Genomic DNA, 17,239 nt, shown 5'->3' with positions numbered 1-17,239 from the left:
TGACACATCAGAAGTTGACCATGGAAACAGTCTCTTCTGCCTAGTGCTGCACCGCTTCCCAGAAACGGCGTGCCTGCTTCTCTTGGCCAAGGGTAAAGGTTAGTTTTGAAATAAATGTTAATTTAGTCAGGGATGTTCGAAGATTATCGGCTTGTATCAAAGACTTAGATTTCCAAACTGCGTAATTCCTTGATGAGGTTGCTGGTACGCTGGGGTCCTGAGTGTTTGTTCTTGTTTTTAAATAAAATGCGGCAGCTGGTCTGAGTTCTTCAATAACTAAAAATATAATGTGGTGAGGAACAGACGAAGAAAACAAGCCAATAATCAGCTCAGTGAAAAAATGCTTTGCCACCAAGTGGCTCCTTACTCCTGGCTTCAGGGAAGCAGAAGCCAGAGCCAGGGAAGGTGGGCCTCCCTAGGGCCCTCTGGGGATTTCCGGTCCCGCTGGGGCTTCCCCACCGCTGGATTCACTGAGGTCAGAATGATAGGCACCCACAAGTTAGACCGCTCTTTCCCTCTAGAGAAAAGATTTTAAGGTTAGTTCACTTATTTGTAAATTCTGTTTTCATTTATGGATCTGATGGTTTCATTGCTGGTTCCACGGCTCAGATCTAGAAGGACGTCGTGGCTGGGGTCCTGGGAGGGAGCTTGGTATTCAGAATGACTTGGGAACATTGGCCGAACTAAACTTAGTGAGCTGGGCGTCATTAACTCAGGTCTGTGTATTCTTCTGGAGGCTGTGACTGACGATCTGAGACTGCCTTCAATCAGAACAACCCAGGCTCACTAGCTCAGGCCTCAGCTAATCAGGAGAAACTCCTGCCTAAGAGAAACGGGGTCTATGGTGCTTTGCATTGTTTAAACAGCCACATTTTCAAACCTCGGGGGCGTGTTCTGGTGCCCCTTGGTGGGTGTATTTCTTTTATTTCCGATGCCCCAAGAATAGCTAATTCATAATTGCAGGCTCTACAGTTGTTTTTTCACAGTGTGTTGAATTTCAGTTAGTTTCAAATATCTTGCCACATCTGGGCAGGACAGGTTGGCCCTTGATATGAGGACTTGTCCCCAAACTGGCCTGCTTGCCTCCACACCCTCGTGGAACCAGGAGGCGTGGGGGGCCCTTGTGTACTTAAGGGGGCCCTTGTGTGCCAGGGAGCTGGCTCCTCAGCTCTCTTCGGTGGCCCAACCCCTTGCAAGGCTCAAGCGAACTGCATCAGGGAAATAGATTTCCCACGTCCCCAGACCAACCTCTCCCAACATCCCACGTACTCAAGGGATAACATGAGTTCTTTCATGGCTGGATTCTTCCGTTTTTCCTACGTCAACTTGCACACGCTTCTACTTACTTCTCAGCAGAGCTTGAAACTAGCCAGCTTTGCCACACGGTAACCTTTCAGAGTTTTAAAACTGTTTTTATAGCTTTTCTTCACCTGGCTACAGAGTTTCAACTTGCTTAGTCTCTTCTTAGAAATCTCATTTCTGGGGCGCCGGGTGGCTCCGTCGGTTAAGTGTCCGACTTTGGCTCAGGTCACGATCTCACAGTTTGTGCGTTCGAGCCCCGCATCGGGCTCCGTGCTGACAACTCAGAGCCTGGAGCCTGTTTCCGATCCTGTGTCTCCCTCCCTCTCTGCCCCTCCCCTGCTCTCACTCTGCCTCTCTCTATCTCTCTCTCTCAAAAATAAATATTTTTAAAAAAATCTCATTTCCCTCCCCTTTCAATCCTCCTAATGCCCCACACATGAAAATAAGAATAATAAATGCCAATTGACTGTATCCCATGTGAGGACTAGGGATGGCAAGACACTCAGATCAGGTATTGCCAGGGAACCAGCATTTACTGCGGGTCTACTAGGTGCTCACCACTGTGAGGTGCCTCTTAGTCCGGCCGTGGGGGGTCTGGCCCAGGACAGACTGGAGAGCTGGAAATCAAGAAGGGCCCTAGGGCATCGCCACTCTCAGCCAGAGGCTGGGGAAGAGACAGGTTGTTTGCATCTCATGAATAGGCCTCTCGTGTCTAAGTGTCCATGCGGGAAACTGAGCCCTTGAAACAGCTCCCTAAGAGGGACTCCCAGCTCAGCCATCATCTCTCACCCTCCACCCCTACCTCCCTGGATTCAGCTCTCCGGCTCCCTCTCCAAGCTCCCTCTTCTTCCCTTGCTCAGAGCCTGACAGCCTCCTCAACCCTTCAGGTCTCTGGGCCTGAGTTTTCCCCACGGTGCCTTTGTCTTGTTGTGCTTTTGTTCGTGGGAGTTGGGAGTTCATATGCTTTTGTTGAAGCAATGATCCACGATGAGTCCCCTGGGACCTTAATGCAGGCGGATGCCTCAAGCCCATACTGTGCTGACCACCTCAGACCCCTATAGGCACAATCCTCGTGTCCCCACGATGTCCTCCTGTCAACTAGTTTTTAACTTCCTGGTACCACAGTGTGGGGCAAATCCCTTAACATCTCTGAAGCTCAGTTTCCCTATCTGGAAAATAAAGACCCCATTCTTGGCTTTTCAGCTTGCACTGGTGTGTTTGGAGAATTAAATTAAATTTAGAGTACAGTCAAGTGCTCTAAACTCCCCAGGTCTCTTGTGAACTCTGGGTCGGGAGCTAAATTCCCTGTGTGGCCGTCCTAGCTCTGCTCCTGTCCCGGGGCAGGTCACTTCCCCTCTCTGGGACTCAGATTTATCATCTCGAAGAAAGGGCTTTGGACCAGAGGCCCCCTCCAGCCGGTCAGCCCTGACTACTACTGCTTCTGTGAACTCCCCACAATGCTAGAGAGTTCTAGAGATGGCATGTGCTTCAGGGGGCCTCTGAGACCCACTCATCAGCCCCAGGCCTTGAGCCTTTCCAACTCCTGCGGCTGACCTCTCTCATCTGGGGTCCCCACCCCCCTTCTCCCAGACAGGCCCTGACCTCTCCCTCCCCCACGAAGCTTTTTGCGGGATGGAGACGGGAGGGTACGCATATGCTCATCCCTCCTTAGCTCTCTGGGGCTTCATGCCCCAGCCACCCCTGGGGCCACTCCAGGCCCAGGGTCTGTGGGCCTCCAGGCCTTCATGCCCACCTGCCCAGCCCTGCCTTTATTCTTAGCGGGAGGTGGCCACTTCTTGGGCCTCCCTCACCCTTTTGCCTTCAGTCACACCTTCCCTGACAGGAAAGCCTAAGGGCCTGGCCCGTGGGCGTGGAGCTGAACAGGGAAGTGGAGGCAGAATCCAGACGTTGAAAGGAGGGAGGAGGGAGCAGAAACCAGAAGGCCCAGACGCCTGCCCCACCCCACCCCCTTCCTCCCTGACCCTCACCCCTCACGGCCAGATGGACAGACCTCCCTCGCCCTGCCATCCCCCGGTGCTGGCTTCGCCAGGACAGCCCACGCCTAAGCCCTCTGAGACAGGCCATCCCGACATCCGCACCCTGTGGTGAGGAGCCTTTGGGCCCCACGGGCTGCACCCTGGCCTGGGACACCTACTTGTGCTCGCCATCTCTGCCTCCCTTGGTCTTCTCTCTGCCTTTGCTGAGTAGGGGGAAGAAATGAGGAGACAAGGGGATGTGAGTGAGAGGGTGTGGACCAGAGACACTTGCAGATTTAGCCCCTGGCCCTGTTGACCCCCCACTCCCCAAGGGCCTCCTCATCCCAGGGACCCCCTCACTCCACAGCTTCTCGCTGCAGCCTAAGCCTGCTGGGCAGGGGTCTGATGGTTCCCAGGCTCTGCCCTGGTCACAGGAGCGGGGCTGGGTGGCCACTTCCCAAGCCCAGGAGAGCCTGGAGCCTTGCAATGGGAGGAGGCCTCAGGGTGTCACCTGATCTCCTCCATTCGCAGGCAAGAGCTTGGTGATTTCTACTGTGGGTCTCAGATGCCTCAGGGAATGCAAGGTTAGATGAGCCTGGCCACCCTCCAGGCCTGGGCCACCCTGCTCCTCCTCACCTCCTCCCTGGATCCCCTCCAATGGAGCGGGCAGCTCTCAGGCTCTGACGGCCTTGGAGGGCAAGGGTGGGCCAGGGAGATTCTGGGGATGTGCCAATAAGAGAGCTACCACTTCAGGGCGCAGAGCAGGGTAAGAACCGTGCCCTTCTCCCTCTTTAGGGAGGCTTTCAGAAAAGCCTTCTGGAATGTTCTCTCAATCCTTCCCTAATGCTATGGCAATGAAGATGAAGAAAAGAAAGCAGACAACAATTAGGAGATGTTTCAGTGATGTTTTCCCTCTCCTCATGCTGTACTGGCACAGGCCTTGCCCAGGGGGACATGATTCTGTGCCATGACAGCTCAGAACCTACAGGCCTACATAGATCACAGCTGAAGTCCAGCTTTGGCCAGTTGTCCTTTCCATTAGGCAAGCTGGTCAGTTTGTAATTCCTTTCAAAGTACTTAGCATTAGCCAGGTCTCTGCTGGTCACAGAACACCTCGCTGCAGAGAAGGGGAGATAGTCTCAGCAGCCCTGTGCTGGCCCCAGGCCCGGCTTGGAGGCGGGCAGGTCAGGCATGGGTCCCCACTGGGACCCACTGAGAGCTGCATGGGGCTTGCCCCAATGGAGCAGGTGCCCCAGTGAGCTTTTGAGAATGAGGGCCGAATGGGAGATTTACTGACTGCACTCTCACGTTAATCCAAACAGGGCCGCCTTTCTCTGAGTTACCCATCCAAGTTTTGAAGGAAGTTTGTTTGCTTGTTGTTTTTTTAAAGAACTCTGTGACCCTGAAGAATTTGAAAATCATTGCAATAGGGGAACCGGAAGGGGAACTGTATCCCCTAGGACGGGGCAAGGATGGAACGGGAAGGAGGAATTGATACACCCGAACAATAAAACGTGAGGTTCTATCTCTTTCCCTTCCGGTTTTGCTCTGAAATCTTGGAGAGCCGTCAGGCTGGCCCAGCGGGGGAGCTTCTCAGGCACATAGCAGGCCCAGGTGCCGCACAGCACAGGCTGCCTGGAACATGCCTGCCTCACCCCGTCCTCACACACTCCAGGCCGCTGGGCCTACAAAGGGGCCGCACACAGGCCCACACTCTGAGTGTGGAAATGGAGAAGGGAAAAGGACTGTCTTTCTGTGAAAAAAAAAAGAACATTCTCATGATTTTACCACAACCGCTATTAATGACTACAACGAACATGAATAATAAAGCTTCAGCGTTCTGTGCTCAGCCTGCCCTCAGTCACTCGGCCACAAGCAGTAGGGATGGGATGTGGCCCGGCCTCTGTCCTCCTTGCTCGGAGACCTCTCCGTGAAGGCCTGGATGGGTCTGAACTTTCCTCCTAGAGTCCACATTGTGTTTTCAGCAGGTAGGTTGGGTAGGTTCTGTTCCTCAGCCAGCCTTTTGTCTCTCTGGGCCTGGGTTTCACTCCATCTCTTCCTCACACCCCCATCCACATTGCTCTGGGTGTGCCACTGAAAACAGCCACTGCATGGGAGATTCAATATGGCGGCCCGCTGGGAGGCTCTGAGGCTTGCTGGGACCCAGAGCTTCACGGGGCCAGACCTCACTTGAACACTCAGCCCTGGGCCGGGGGTGGAGGGGACCCTAACCTCGGGTGAAACAGCTGGTGAAGCATCACTTCACCCCTATCCCAGCATGGCCCTGGCCCTGGCTCCTCTGTGCTGAGGTGGGGGAGGGATCATGGGAACTGGGGGGTGAGGCCGGCTGTGCTGACCCCATGCACATCCCAGGGCACACACTGTGGGGATACCCTGCTGCCCCCTGACCCATGGTATAAGAGTGGGGGTACCTGGCTTCCATGGATCTCTGCTGGAGTGGAAGAATGATCCGTAAGGAGAACAAGAAAAGTGGTCCCTCCTTGCTCTCCCAAGATGAGACCCAGCAGAGAGGAACCCAGCGGGAACCTCTGCCTTCTCAGGCAGGGGGGGCTGGGTGGAAGGGGGTGGGGCCGTGGAGGGCAGGAGGGCCAGGCAGACAGAGAAAATAAGGAGAGAGTCGCAGAATAGAGGAAATCCGCAGGAAAGCCCTAAGAGAAGCTGCACCATTAAAGCTGGGCTTCCTTTCCGTCCCTCTGGGTGTGGCTCCTAGAGCCGCATCAGCAACGGAGCCCAGAAGCCAGCGGTGTGTGCGGCTCCCTGGTGTCACAAAGACACATGCACCTGAGCGGTGCTGATAAGTGTGTGCACGCTCGTGCTGGGCCGAAGTCTCCTTCCCCTTCAGGGACCGGGGCAGGTCACGGAGACTGGAAAGGAAGGAGGAAGGCATCAGGCACTGGCTGAGCACCGACCACACGCCGGGTGCTGCGGTGGGCGACTCACATGAAGCATGTCATCTGATCCTCACGTCCCTGATGCCCCTCTTACAGGTGGGCAAGCGTAGCTCCGGAGACCAGAGCCGGGATTTGAGCCCTGTGTCTCTCCACGTCACCGCATTGCCTCTGGAACATTCCCAGGGTATTTTACAGAAACCTGGCCAAAATCGGAGGCCCCCAGTTGGGGGCAGAGACTAGAGAAGTAGGCAGAGTGGCTCAGAGGGTACGAGACTGACTGGGGCCTGGGATTGATGGAACCGTGGGAGGAAAGGGTTAATGGGTTACTGGTGTCGGCTCCGCTCAGGCGGAGGTGCCTGGCAGACATTCCCTGAGGTCACATGGGAGAAATTTCCAGGAAGATACTTAAGGCCTTCAGAGTGAGTTCCCTTAAGTGAGTACCTCTGCCGAGACCTGTCCTGGGGTAGTGAGAGCAGATGGTTGGAGCCCAGCTGGGGGGTGCCCAGGCCCCAGAGGGAGAAGTGTGGGCTCACCAGGACCTCCCCACATCAGCCTCCTCTGTCATCCATGGAAGATCCCTGCCAGTCCAAGGCCAAGGCTGTTTCCTGCCCATTCACTCCACCGGGCCCCCTCCGCCCTCCAGCAAGCGCCCTACGGAGCCATGTTGGACGGGGAGGAATGGATTCCCGCCCCAGACCCTTGTGGATCCAGAAGACCAGGTGAGACACTGCTGTTCGCTAGCAATGAGGGTTTCCTGCTGCTGCTGGTTGGCCAGAGGAGAGACAAGAGAGGCGCCTAGTAGACTGAGCACCTTGATCTTTGAAGGGGTGGGCCTTTTTAGGAATGAATGGAGGGCAAGGGGCAGATGTGGGGAAGGAAGACTTCGCTGGGGGTCAGAGGCTAGGCACATATATCCCTTTCCTCCTCCGTCCCTTTGTCGACCAAAGCCTGTCTGGAGGGCTCGCCAGTCCGGAAGACAGTGGCTTTCTCCCAGACTCCAGAGCTGACAGGCCTGGCTGGTTGGTACTTGTGAGACGAGGGTGAGACATAACACCTCGGGCTGCAAGGCCAACTATCGGGTTCCTGCAGCACCCACACTCCTTGACCCAGAGCTCACATGCCCTTTACATGCAGCCAGAATTAAGCCGTAGGATGAGCCCAAATGCTCTAAAGCTGTTCTACCTTCTCCTCACCAGCAAAGGGCCCTCCCCGAATGTTCTCACCTCTTCCCCCCACCCGGCCTGTTGGCTGCGTGGCTAGGCCTGGCAAGGGCACCGACCCCCAGGTGCTCTCAGCGTCTGGGCCAGTGGCCCCTGCGACAGCAGGGGAACCGTGCGCTCCCTCACAAAGCCCCTCCAACACAGGGCGGTGGCATCTGGAAGACAAGGGGGCTCTGACCGTGGTTGTCACCCTCTCCCAATTCCCAATCCCAGATAAAATCCTCCCTCCTGGGGCGCCTGCATGGCTCGATCGGTGAAGCATCCGACTCTTGATTTTGGCTCAGGTCACGATCTCACAAGTTTGTGAGTTCGAGCCCCGCGCTGACAGCGTAGAGCCTGCTTGGGATTCTCTGTCTGCCTATCTCTCTGTCTCTCTCAAAATAAATAAGTAAACTTAAACACACACACACACCCACAACAACAACAAAAACCCTTCCTCCTGCTGCGGCCTCTGCTGCTGCCCTGGGAGAGGCCACTGAAACCAGGGAGAGGTGGGGAAACCCTGAGCCAGGTTGAGGGAGGATAGGAGAGGCCCTCTGCTGGTCTGGGGACCAAAGCTCCTCACTTTGTTCTACTGCCTCCACTCAAGCCCCATCTGTCAGCCTCCTGGCCCCTTCTCGTGAGCCCCGAGCCACAGTAGCCACAGAGTGTGGCCCTCGGCTGTCAAGAGCTCCCAGATAGCTGTTTCACACTGGTGCTACCCATGAGATCCAGAGTATCCCTGGGTCCCTCAGGACATCACAGTTGTAGAGCGGCCAGGATACGTAGCCCGTTCCTGTAATTGGCCCAGAGGGGTAGGGGACTCGCTCACTGTCATTCGGCTTAGTTAGTGGCAGCCAGGATGGGGCCAAATGGAACTTAGCTTCCCTGATTCAGAGCCGGTGCTCCTTCCCTTCAATTGTTGGCTGTCACCTGGCTTCCAGTCTTGCTCCCCCTCCTAGAGCCCAGCTGCAGAGTCCCCAACAGTCCCCGCGTGCTCTTCCTTCGTGGGGACAGAGGATTGGGACGGGTTGGTGCCCTCTGCATCAGCATCTTCTGGCTCCCGTCACCATTTCCAGCCTGATTCCCGACCCTTTGCATTGTCCAGCTGCCAAGAGCCTGTCTGTCCCCAGCCCTTATGTGGGGCAGCAGTCGGTACCCCGGTTACAACCTGTCCCCCTGTGGTCCTTTCGTCTCTCCTAATGGCAGGATGGGGGGGAGCGTTCTCATTGTTCCGGGTCCCATTTTACAGGTTAGGAGAGACAGTAAAGAGGGTATGTGACCGGCCGAGGGCCACAAGACTGGTTGGAGGCAGAGCTGGGACTCAGACCTGAGTCTCCTGAGGCCAAATTGCATGCCCTCTCCATCCGGCTGGCCAGAGTCTAAGGAGGACAGTCTCCCTCCCAGCTGGAGTGGGTGATGCCACCCCTCCCCCGGCTGGCCTGGAGCCAACGTCCGCTGTATTTGTCACACGCATGGTCCCTTTGACCTTGTTACCTGACCTGGCTCCCAGGGTCTTAAGCTTGTATAGTGTGTGTGTGTGTGTGTGTGTGTGTGGCCCGAGAGGAGTGGCTCAAGTACAAAGAAGAAAAGCACATTCGTCTAACAAAAACATATCAATTCAATTACCTTGATTTACATAGGTGGTTTTTTTCAGAACAGGGACTGAATACATTTTTTTGGAAAGCAAAGGGCAGGAGATTGGAGGGAACGATCACCGGGAAGGGGTCCCCTTCTCTAAAACTTTAGAGGTGCCACTGACTTACCTGCATTTTGCACGTTATTCCCAGCAGGCTAGGAATCCGTAGCCAACATTTTACTAACTTAGGGTCTGTCTCTCAGAGTTCTAAGAGTAATGTCATTGCATTTCCTTTTGGGGGAAAAGTCCTGCATTTGGAATGAGCAGGCCTGGACGCAGCTTCCTGACACCCGTGTGTGGTAGGACATCGCAGGGGTGAATCCTAGACACTGAGGGTGTCAGGACACACTCTTCTCAACAAGAGAGAGGCTGGGTCCCGATCAGGACCTTTGGCTTCACCCCGGCAGGAAAAGGCCTCCCTCTCTTGGGCCTGCCTGGGGCCAGGGTGGACGGCGGGCTGCCTGGGGCTGGTCTGGCACTTCCGGGTCTTGGACCCAAAAGGTTAGGGCCCCCTCCTGTCTGCTTCACCCATTCTGTCAGGAGGCAGGGGTCTGGCCTCTTTCCCTCAAGTCCTCCCTCAGGGGAGCAGGAGGCCGGGCCCCTCAGCCTGATCCCAGATACCCTGCCCCCGCCCCCCAGTGAGCCTGGGGTGGGGGAACAGGTGTCGAGGGCCCTGTAGAAATACACTCCTGCCTCGTGTATGTCTCTCCAGCAACTCAGCCCTGTCCACTGAGCCCAGTCATGCCGAGAGGGCCCTTCGCGGGGAACCAAGGCCCAGGAATCCTCTCTGGGGGTGGTGGGAGGCCAGAGGGCCCAGCCTCTTACCTCCGGAAGCTCTTCTCGCCTGGTGTCCGGGAGCTGGGGCGGGAGCCAGGGAGCAGTCCATCTGTCTCCTGGCTGTCCTTCTCTTCCTCATGAAGGGACTCATCCCCCAGGAAGTCTCCATCATCCCAGGAGCCCACCGTGCCATCTGTGGCCTGATATCGGACCTCCACGCACAGGCTGGTCTGGAGGGAGAGGGGCGGGTGGTGAGCGAGGGTACAGCAATAGCAAAGACCATCCCGCGCACTCCTTGTGATGTTTACAAAGTGCTTTCACTTCCTCCCCTGGCCGGAGGAAGGCAAAGTGCGTGTTAGCCTCCCCACACCTCCCATTTTACAGATAAGAAAACTGAGGCTCAGAAAGACTGAGACTCACAGACTCAGTCCGCTTAACGGGTTCTGGCCCCTGGTCCTGCTGCACTTGGCTCTACTCCTCCCTGGTGCCCAAGGTGGAGGGCGCGCCCGGGACAAGCTGAGCCCAGACGGCAGTAGGCTCTCTGGGCCCCCTGTCTACGAAGAATATCATTCAGTGTCCCCAGTGCTAGAGGTCCCCCCCTCGTCCTCAGGAGCGGGGCTGCCCTGCTCTCACTCCTGATGCGAACCCGAGATGGGATGTGAGCAGGACGTGCCTCCAGGAGAGGGGACCCCCGGACACCTCCCGAGGCATGGGGTCGGCACATCTTCCTGTTCATCTGACACTCCTGCTCTGGAGAAGGGACTTGGGGGTCGCTCTGGGCTTTTTCTCTGGGGAAAAGTGGAGCGCCCACCTGGGCCCAGGCTGTGCGCCCAAGAATCCTGGGAGGGCCTCTTGCTCTGGGTCCTTGGGCCACTTGCCTCCTTTCAGCTCTAGTTTCTCCCCGGTGCACCGGGAAGACTCATTCTAGTTCCTTCCTCAACCTGCACGGGTGTCAATATGCCTCCCAGATGCACTTGCCCTCCCTCAGAGATTGGGGGTTGGCTTGCTCCGGCGGCCCACACAGGCAGCCTTCGCTCGGCACGTGGGCTTCCGAACGATTTTCCGGGGCGGGGGCGGGGGGTCGAAGGAAAAGCCCTCGCTGTTCTAGATGTCATGCTAAGATGCTTCACTGTAAACTCATTTTACAGGCCTGAGCCAGGCTCAGCTCAAACCTCATTTGATCTTCTCAACACTTCAACGTATCCTACCTAACATTTCCGAGAGGGTAAATTACTTGCTCGAAGTCACACAGCTAGAAAGTGGTAGTGCGGGGATTTGAGCTGGCCAGACTGACTCCAAGCCTCATGGCCTTCCCGCTGAGCCAACGTGGCCCTTTGGATGGGACCAGGTATGTTGTGCTGGCAAAATGGTGGCCTGGAATTGGAAGCCCTGGGTCCCGGTGTCAGCTCTGCTGTTGACCAGCCGTCTGACCTTGACTGAATTCGTTCCCCATCCAGGACCTCAGGGCTCCCATCCACAAAATGAGTGGCAGAGGTGGGTGGTAGGTGCACTAGATAATCTGTGAGGCCTGTCCTCTGCTAAATTCCTAAACCCGATTCTAGAAATACAGAACATGGTCCGTGCTGCCTGCTCGTCTCTGCCCGCTTCCTCTGTTCTCTCTCCTCTCACTTCCTCCCACTGGTGACCGTAACTTGTTCTGCACCCCGCCTCCCTGCTGGAGTGGCTGAGCTCCCCTGACTTTGGGAAGCCCCCCTGCCCACCTCTGCCCCTGGAGAGAACGGCCTGGCGGGGGCCCAGCTGAGAAGTCTCAAGTGCCCTCCTGTCCTCTGCAAGGAAGTATCCTGAGATACAAAGGCACCGTGGGAATGTCCGCTCCACCCTTGGCGCTCCTCCCTCTGCCTCCCCCGTGGCCGCCGCCCTGCCTTCTGAGGCTATTCTGACTTAACCCAAGCCTTGCTTAGCTCTTCGAAGCACTATCTGTATATTCTCTTCTAATCCTCGGACAATTCCTGTGGAGCAGATACTATAATTTGGCTCACTTTGCAGAGGATAGGCAGCCTGCCCAAGTCCCACAGTTGGTGGCCCAACCGCGGTCCGTGCGCAGGGGCTGTGTCCCTGCCTGTGAGTGGGCATGAGTCAGCCGAAGGGGACAAACGCATCAGAGCAGAGTCTGGGATCGGGGCATCCAGATGAGCTCATTTCTTTCCTTTGTTAGAACAGGTGCCGAGTGCCCACAGACTGTGTGTCGTTCGTACGCGTGTGTTCGTGTTGGAGGTGCTGAGATGGGAGGTGACAACAGGAATAGAAACAAGGTCCCCGCCCTCGCAGAATGGCCGGTCTTAGGGAGGCTCCAAGGCAGGCATCCAGAGTGAAGATCACGCCCTGGAGTGGCCAGCAGGGCTCAGCCTGGCCCTCGGGTGATGGGAGAGGCCCCTGTGGCGATTCCTGAGCTGCTCAGTGGAGAAGGGAGGGGATGTCCCAGTCCCCCTTGTCTTGTGCTCTCACCACAGGAAGGGCTGTGGGACCTGGGACGGCAGACCCCGAGCCTAGGGCTCTGGCCACGCCCCCCCGGCAGAGGGGCTCTGGCAGTCTGACCTGAGTCTCTTCCTCCTGCCTCACCTCTCCATCCATTAGGAGCATCCCCCAGACCACCCCGTGTGGCCCCCAGGGGACCCCACAAAGGGCAAGTCCAGGGGCTTTCCGGGGCAAACCCACCTTGATGATAGCATTGTTGTCATCGATCAGCGTGTCGGTCACCTCCACACGCTTCTCCTCCACCACTTTCTGCAGCACCATGCGGAAGGTCCCGATCAGCCTGTGGACGGGAGAGGGGGCATGGCCGCGTCACATGAGAGAGGAGCTCCCATCCCAGGAGGCTGTGGTTGGCTGGGGACCGGGCTGGAGAGACGGAGGGCTCGCTCAGGCTCCAGGCTAAGCTTGGAGAAGGTGGCCCCAGAGCCAGGGCTGGTCCTGGCCAGGGCAGCGTGTCCAGGAGCGTACGTGACCCCGACCAGTGTGAGTGGTTGTCTGTGTGAGACCCATTTCCCTGGCGCTCGTGGGCAGAGAACCCCCTGGGGGGATGTCCACAGACTGGGGGCAGGGTACCCCCTGGCTTGTGGAGTTGGGGTTCAGCCGAGCCCCTGCCCAGATGCCCAGTGTGGAGGCTACCGGGAAGGGTCCACGAGCAGTATCTCCCCCTTCCGCCGCCCTAACCACCACCAAGGTCTCTACCCGCCCCCAACACCACTGGCTCACTGGTCCCGTTTAGTCAGCAATGCCCACACCTGCCTTCTGCAAGCCTATTGAGGGCAAGGGTCCATCTGGTGGCAGGATCCCCATATTCCCAGACAAAGTGCAGGGCTGTGAAGAGTTCAGTCTTGCAGTCGGAGGCGGGGACTTGAAGCCCAACTCTGCCACCAGCCAGTTCCCTGCTTTCCCTGACAATTTAAGCTCTCTCCATCTGTGTTCTCCTAAGGTGAGCTACTAAAATCCCTGCTTCCCAGAGCCGTTTAGAGGGCTGAGAGCCTCGGTGCCAAGTTCTCACCAGAGCGTCTAGCATTCCGTCACAGTCAGCATTCCAGAAGCAATCTGGTTGATATCAAGGGGTGTTGCTTTACGTTGAGCCTCTCCAGGGCAGGGGCCATGTTTCCTATTTCCAGCCCCTATTTGAGTTTCTCAGCACACAGGAGATCTCAGTATCTGCTGGCTGAATTAATGACCAACAGTAGGTGCCTAATAAATGCTGACCGAGTTGACTTGAACCCCATTTCACCCTGCGGTTTGAAGGTTATTGCTCTGGGAGAGAACAGGGTAGTCGGAGAGATGTTCTCACGTGGTGATTCCATATGGGGTAGATTAAAATGTGCACACCATTTCTGGTTGAAAGGACAGAGACCGAGGGGAGCACCTGCAGCGCGTGAGAGCCAGAGGGGGCCTTGGGATCACCCGGTGCCGCCCTTGATTCACGGAGGAAGGAAGGCGAGGCCGAGAAAGCAGGAAGGGACTCTGTTAACCGATGGCAATTTCGAGCCAGGTGAGGCATCAGGTGAATTCTGACTTTAATGGACGTATCTGATGTCTGTCCTCTCCTGAGGAACACGGAGGGTGAACACTATATATATATATATATATATATATATATATATATTTTTTTTTTTTTTTTAAAGGGCCTCCTTTCTGTGTGAGGAGGGGAAGTGGTGGGAGCAGCCACCGTGGATAAATATGAAATGCTTCCCCTTGGAGCTCAGAACCCTCTCGGCCGGCTGTTCTGCCTCCTTGAGGGCGAGACTGTTCATACCATTCCTCTACTGGAGACCCCTTACCAGGCTTCTAGGTGCTTCTCAGACCCAGCCCAGCAGACGCCTCCTCCCTGGCTGGGTCCTGGCCTCTCCCCGGCTTGAGCAGTGCCCAGAGAGGAGAAGTGCCGGGATGGGATCGAGGTGGGTGCGGCGGGGGTGGGGGGCAACCTGGGGGAGCTGTGGATACTCAGGCGCAACTTTCCTAGAAGACGCTCCTAGCACCGCAGAGGATCAGCAGACATGCTGTAATGTGGCAAGACACCCCCAGGGGGCAGGGTGGTGCTAACTAAGGTCAGTCTCAGACCTTGGACTTGGAGGGCCCAAGAGGAAGGCTTGTCCAGCATTTTGTTCAGGAGGGTCCCTCAGCATCCTCCCTGACATGCAGTCTCCAGCCCCTGCTAGACACCCTGTGACGGGGATCTCACTACTCCACGGCTGCTCTCACTGCTTTAACCCCACAGTGAGCCAAGGTCCACCTCTTGGCAAATTCCCCACTCTTGGTCTAAGCCTTGTCCACACACAGACTCAGTGCCATCCTTAACAGAAGCAGTGTAGACAGTGGATAGAGCCTGGGCTCTGGAGTCAGATAGAAGTGGGCTCACCTTGCAGGATCTAAGGGGGAGATTCCACCACCTGGCGGCTGTGTGACTTTGGCTAGCTCTCCAACCTCTCTGAGCCCCACAGCTCTCCAAAGGAGGTGGCACTACCCGCTTCACTGGGTGGCGGTGAGAGCATTCAATGAAATTCCTCCGACACTGCCTCACTCAGACACCTGGACCTCCTCCCTCCCCTGAGTGTAGGGCTTGCTGTCTGGAGGGCCCAGGCAGTGCTGGTCTTCTCTGCAGGATGGGCTCTGCGGGCAGGTGCACAGCCTCACAGAGCCAGGGTCTGTCTGTGCCCAGAGGGTGGGGCTGGGACCCTGGGACCCAGGGGGTGGCTTGGGGCGGGGGGGGGGTTCACTCCTAACAGTGTCCCCCAACCTCCTCCAAATGAAAATAAAAAATAGTCTTCTTTGAAAAGGACAATTGCTATTATCCCAGTCGTAAGTAAAGTATGAAGGAAAGCGTTTTTATAAAACTTTGCGTTTTTTTGTGGGTCCGTCCATAACGCACCGTTCTAAGCAACACCGGGTGCCCGCTTTGAAAACACAGCTTTAACACAAGTGTCCTAATACTGCTTCCGACCGAATGCCACCCCTCAGCTCCCTCCGTAAACACTCTCTGGGGAAGGAGCTAATGCAGGAAGCCCCAGCTGTGGCCTGTGTGGTGACCCCAGAGACCACCCTGTCCTGCCCTTTGTTCTCCCAGCTGCAAACTCATGAGGTCGGCCTGTTGCCTCTTCTCCCCTGGGTGGGTCAGCATGGAGGGGCCGCCTAGGAGAGGGGGCCCAGGGTGACCAGGCAGGGTGGGGTCATGTGCCCTTGGACACATGCAGCGTCCTTTCCCTGGGAAGTGGAGGTGTGAGGCCGTTTGTCCTGTGAAAGGACAGGAGCACTGGCCCGGGGGTCAGGAGGTCTGGGTTGAAGACCACCTCTGCCCTGACCCTGCCGTGTGATCCTGGGTAAGAGCCCTTTCTGGGCCTCAGTTTCCCCCAAGACTGTTAGATGAAGGACCTGGGACCTGATGTTCTGTCCTCTGAAAATCATGCTTATGTGGCCCATGCAAGTTACCCGTCACAAAGAAGGCACCCCCTGCAGAACCCACGTTTCCCCCCCCCCCCAGGAGGCTGGGCTGGCCTCCACGGAGTGGCCAGGTAGGCTGGGCAGGGGCAGAATTCCTGGATAATTAGCCAGCAGGGAGGGGGCCTCAGGCATGAATGGGTCCACAGACTGACCACAATAGAGCGGCAACCAGGCACCAGGGCCTGTCAATAATTCATTGCTTTCCCCCTGGGAGCCCGTGTCAAGTGCCCAAGGTCTGGCCAGGCCTCCGCTGCTCTCCTGGCTCCTGAATTATTCAGAAGTCCCAGGAGACTGGCACCTGCATCAGGCCATCCCCCCCGCCCCAAAGGTTCTGGACAGTTCTGGACAGGTGAAGGGGGTCACACAAGATCCTGTGGACCCAGCACCTTGTTCTCACAGGAGGCCCACGGTTCCTGAAGGAAGACCTCGTTCAAGGTGGGCCAGGCAGACTACCATGTCTCTTCCTCCTGGAAGTCCCTACAGCCACTGGGTAAGGGGCCAGTGTCCAAGCCACCCTCTACTTCTAGAGCAAGTCTTTCTCTGAGATAGGTGGTAATGGGCTCAGGGCCATGAATCCTGTTTCTCACACCAGCTTCTTTTACCTCAGTTTCCCCGACTGCCTCAATCATGTGACCTGGCTCTCACCCTGGAGGGTGCCATGAGTTCTTCAGAGAAGAAAGGCCATTTGGATTTCTGCTTCCAGGCCCTTCCACCCTGCGTACCTTCTGCCTCCTGACCCCATTTATTCATTCATTCATTCATTCATTCATTCCACAAAGTATTTGGGGGCGTGCTCGGGGCCAGGTGTGACAGGTGTGGCTTTGCTGGCTGGTGAGCCCGGTGCGAACCCCAGAGGCTTCCCCTCCGTTCGGCTGCCCCTTGGGAAGCAGACTGGCAACTGCAGGGTGGGCAGACCTGGGCCCCACCGACTCCGAGTACCTTGCCCTCCCACGCCGGCCCCCAAGCTGGCCTGGGTCAGGATGGACTCTGTCTGTGCTCTCCACGAGACGGGCACCCCTTTCCCCATCCCAGCCCTGTAGCCAACAGTGTTTCAACATTCCATGGGCTTTCCGAGGAAATGAGAGGACCCTCTCCCTTCAGGCCCAGATCTCCCTGGGAGGGGTTTCCTGCCTCCTCGTGGGTGGGTCAGGGAGGATGGGAAGAGAGGAAGAGGGGAGAATTAGGTTAGAATCTCTCCTCTGTCTCCTCTGGCATTTTAGAACAACTAATTGAAGCCTGAAGTTTCGGCATACTCACTGGGATGGTGTTCAGTTTCTCAATTTAACAAATATTCTTCGATTTGTTTGTAGCCAGGATTTGGCTATTTCTAAGGGTTTCCAGCATTTTGGGGGCTGTCTAGCGGCTTTGCTGGAAACAACGTACCGATCTCTTTCATGTCTGTGGTTTCTACAATCGCTGCTCACAAATCCTGGTTTCTGGAAGGTCCAGGATTAGGAAGGAGATGAGGAAGCAGACAGCCTTACCCCGGCCCTT

The 17,239-nt window shown here is 56.5% G+C and overlaps 1 protein-coding gene across 3 annotated transcripts in view; it reads right to left on the bottom strand.

Annotated features, from left to right (window-relative positions):
- The window catches only part of OTOF (otoferlin), a 93,291-nt gene that overhangs the window by 43,850 nt on the left and 32,202 nt on the right, over positions 1-17,239 (bottom strand). For 2 of the 3 annotated variants that reach the window (XM_047068713.1, XM_047068711.1), the window contains exons 4-5: positions 12,482-12,581; positions 9,854-10,035 (exon numbers count right to left, since the gene is read on the bottom strand). In XM_047068713.1, coding sequence (XP_046924669.1) covers positions 9,854-10,035; positions 12,482-12,581 — 282 coding nt within the window. Of the gene's footprint in view, positions 1-3,457; positions 3,503-9,853; positions 10,036-12,481; positions 12,582-17,239 lie in introns of all 3 variants that reach the window. The other variant, XM_047068712.1, reaches the window with a different exon arrangement.

The sequence above is a fragment of the Lynx rufus genome, unplaced genomic scaffold (genome assembly GCF_022079265.1).
Source record: "Lynx rufus isolate CCGP_SWC_20201006 ecotype Redwood Valley unplaced genomic scaffold, mLynRuf1.p SCAF_8, whole genome shotgun sequence".
Classification (NCBI taxonomy): Eukaryota; Metazoa; Chordata; class Mammalia; order Carnivora; family Felidae; genus Lynx; species Lynx rufus.
The sequence above is the reverse complement of the archived record's forward strand: the minus strand, read 5'-3'. Positions and strand labels throughout refer to the sequence as shown.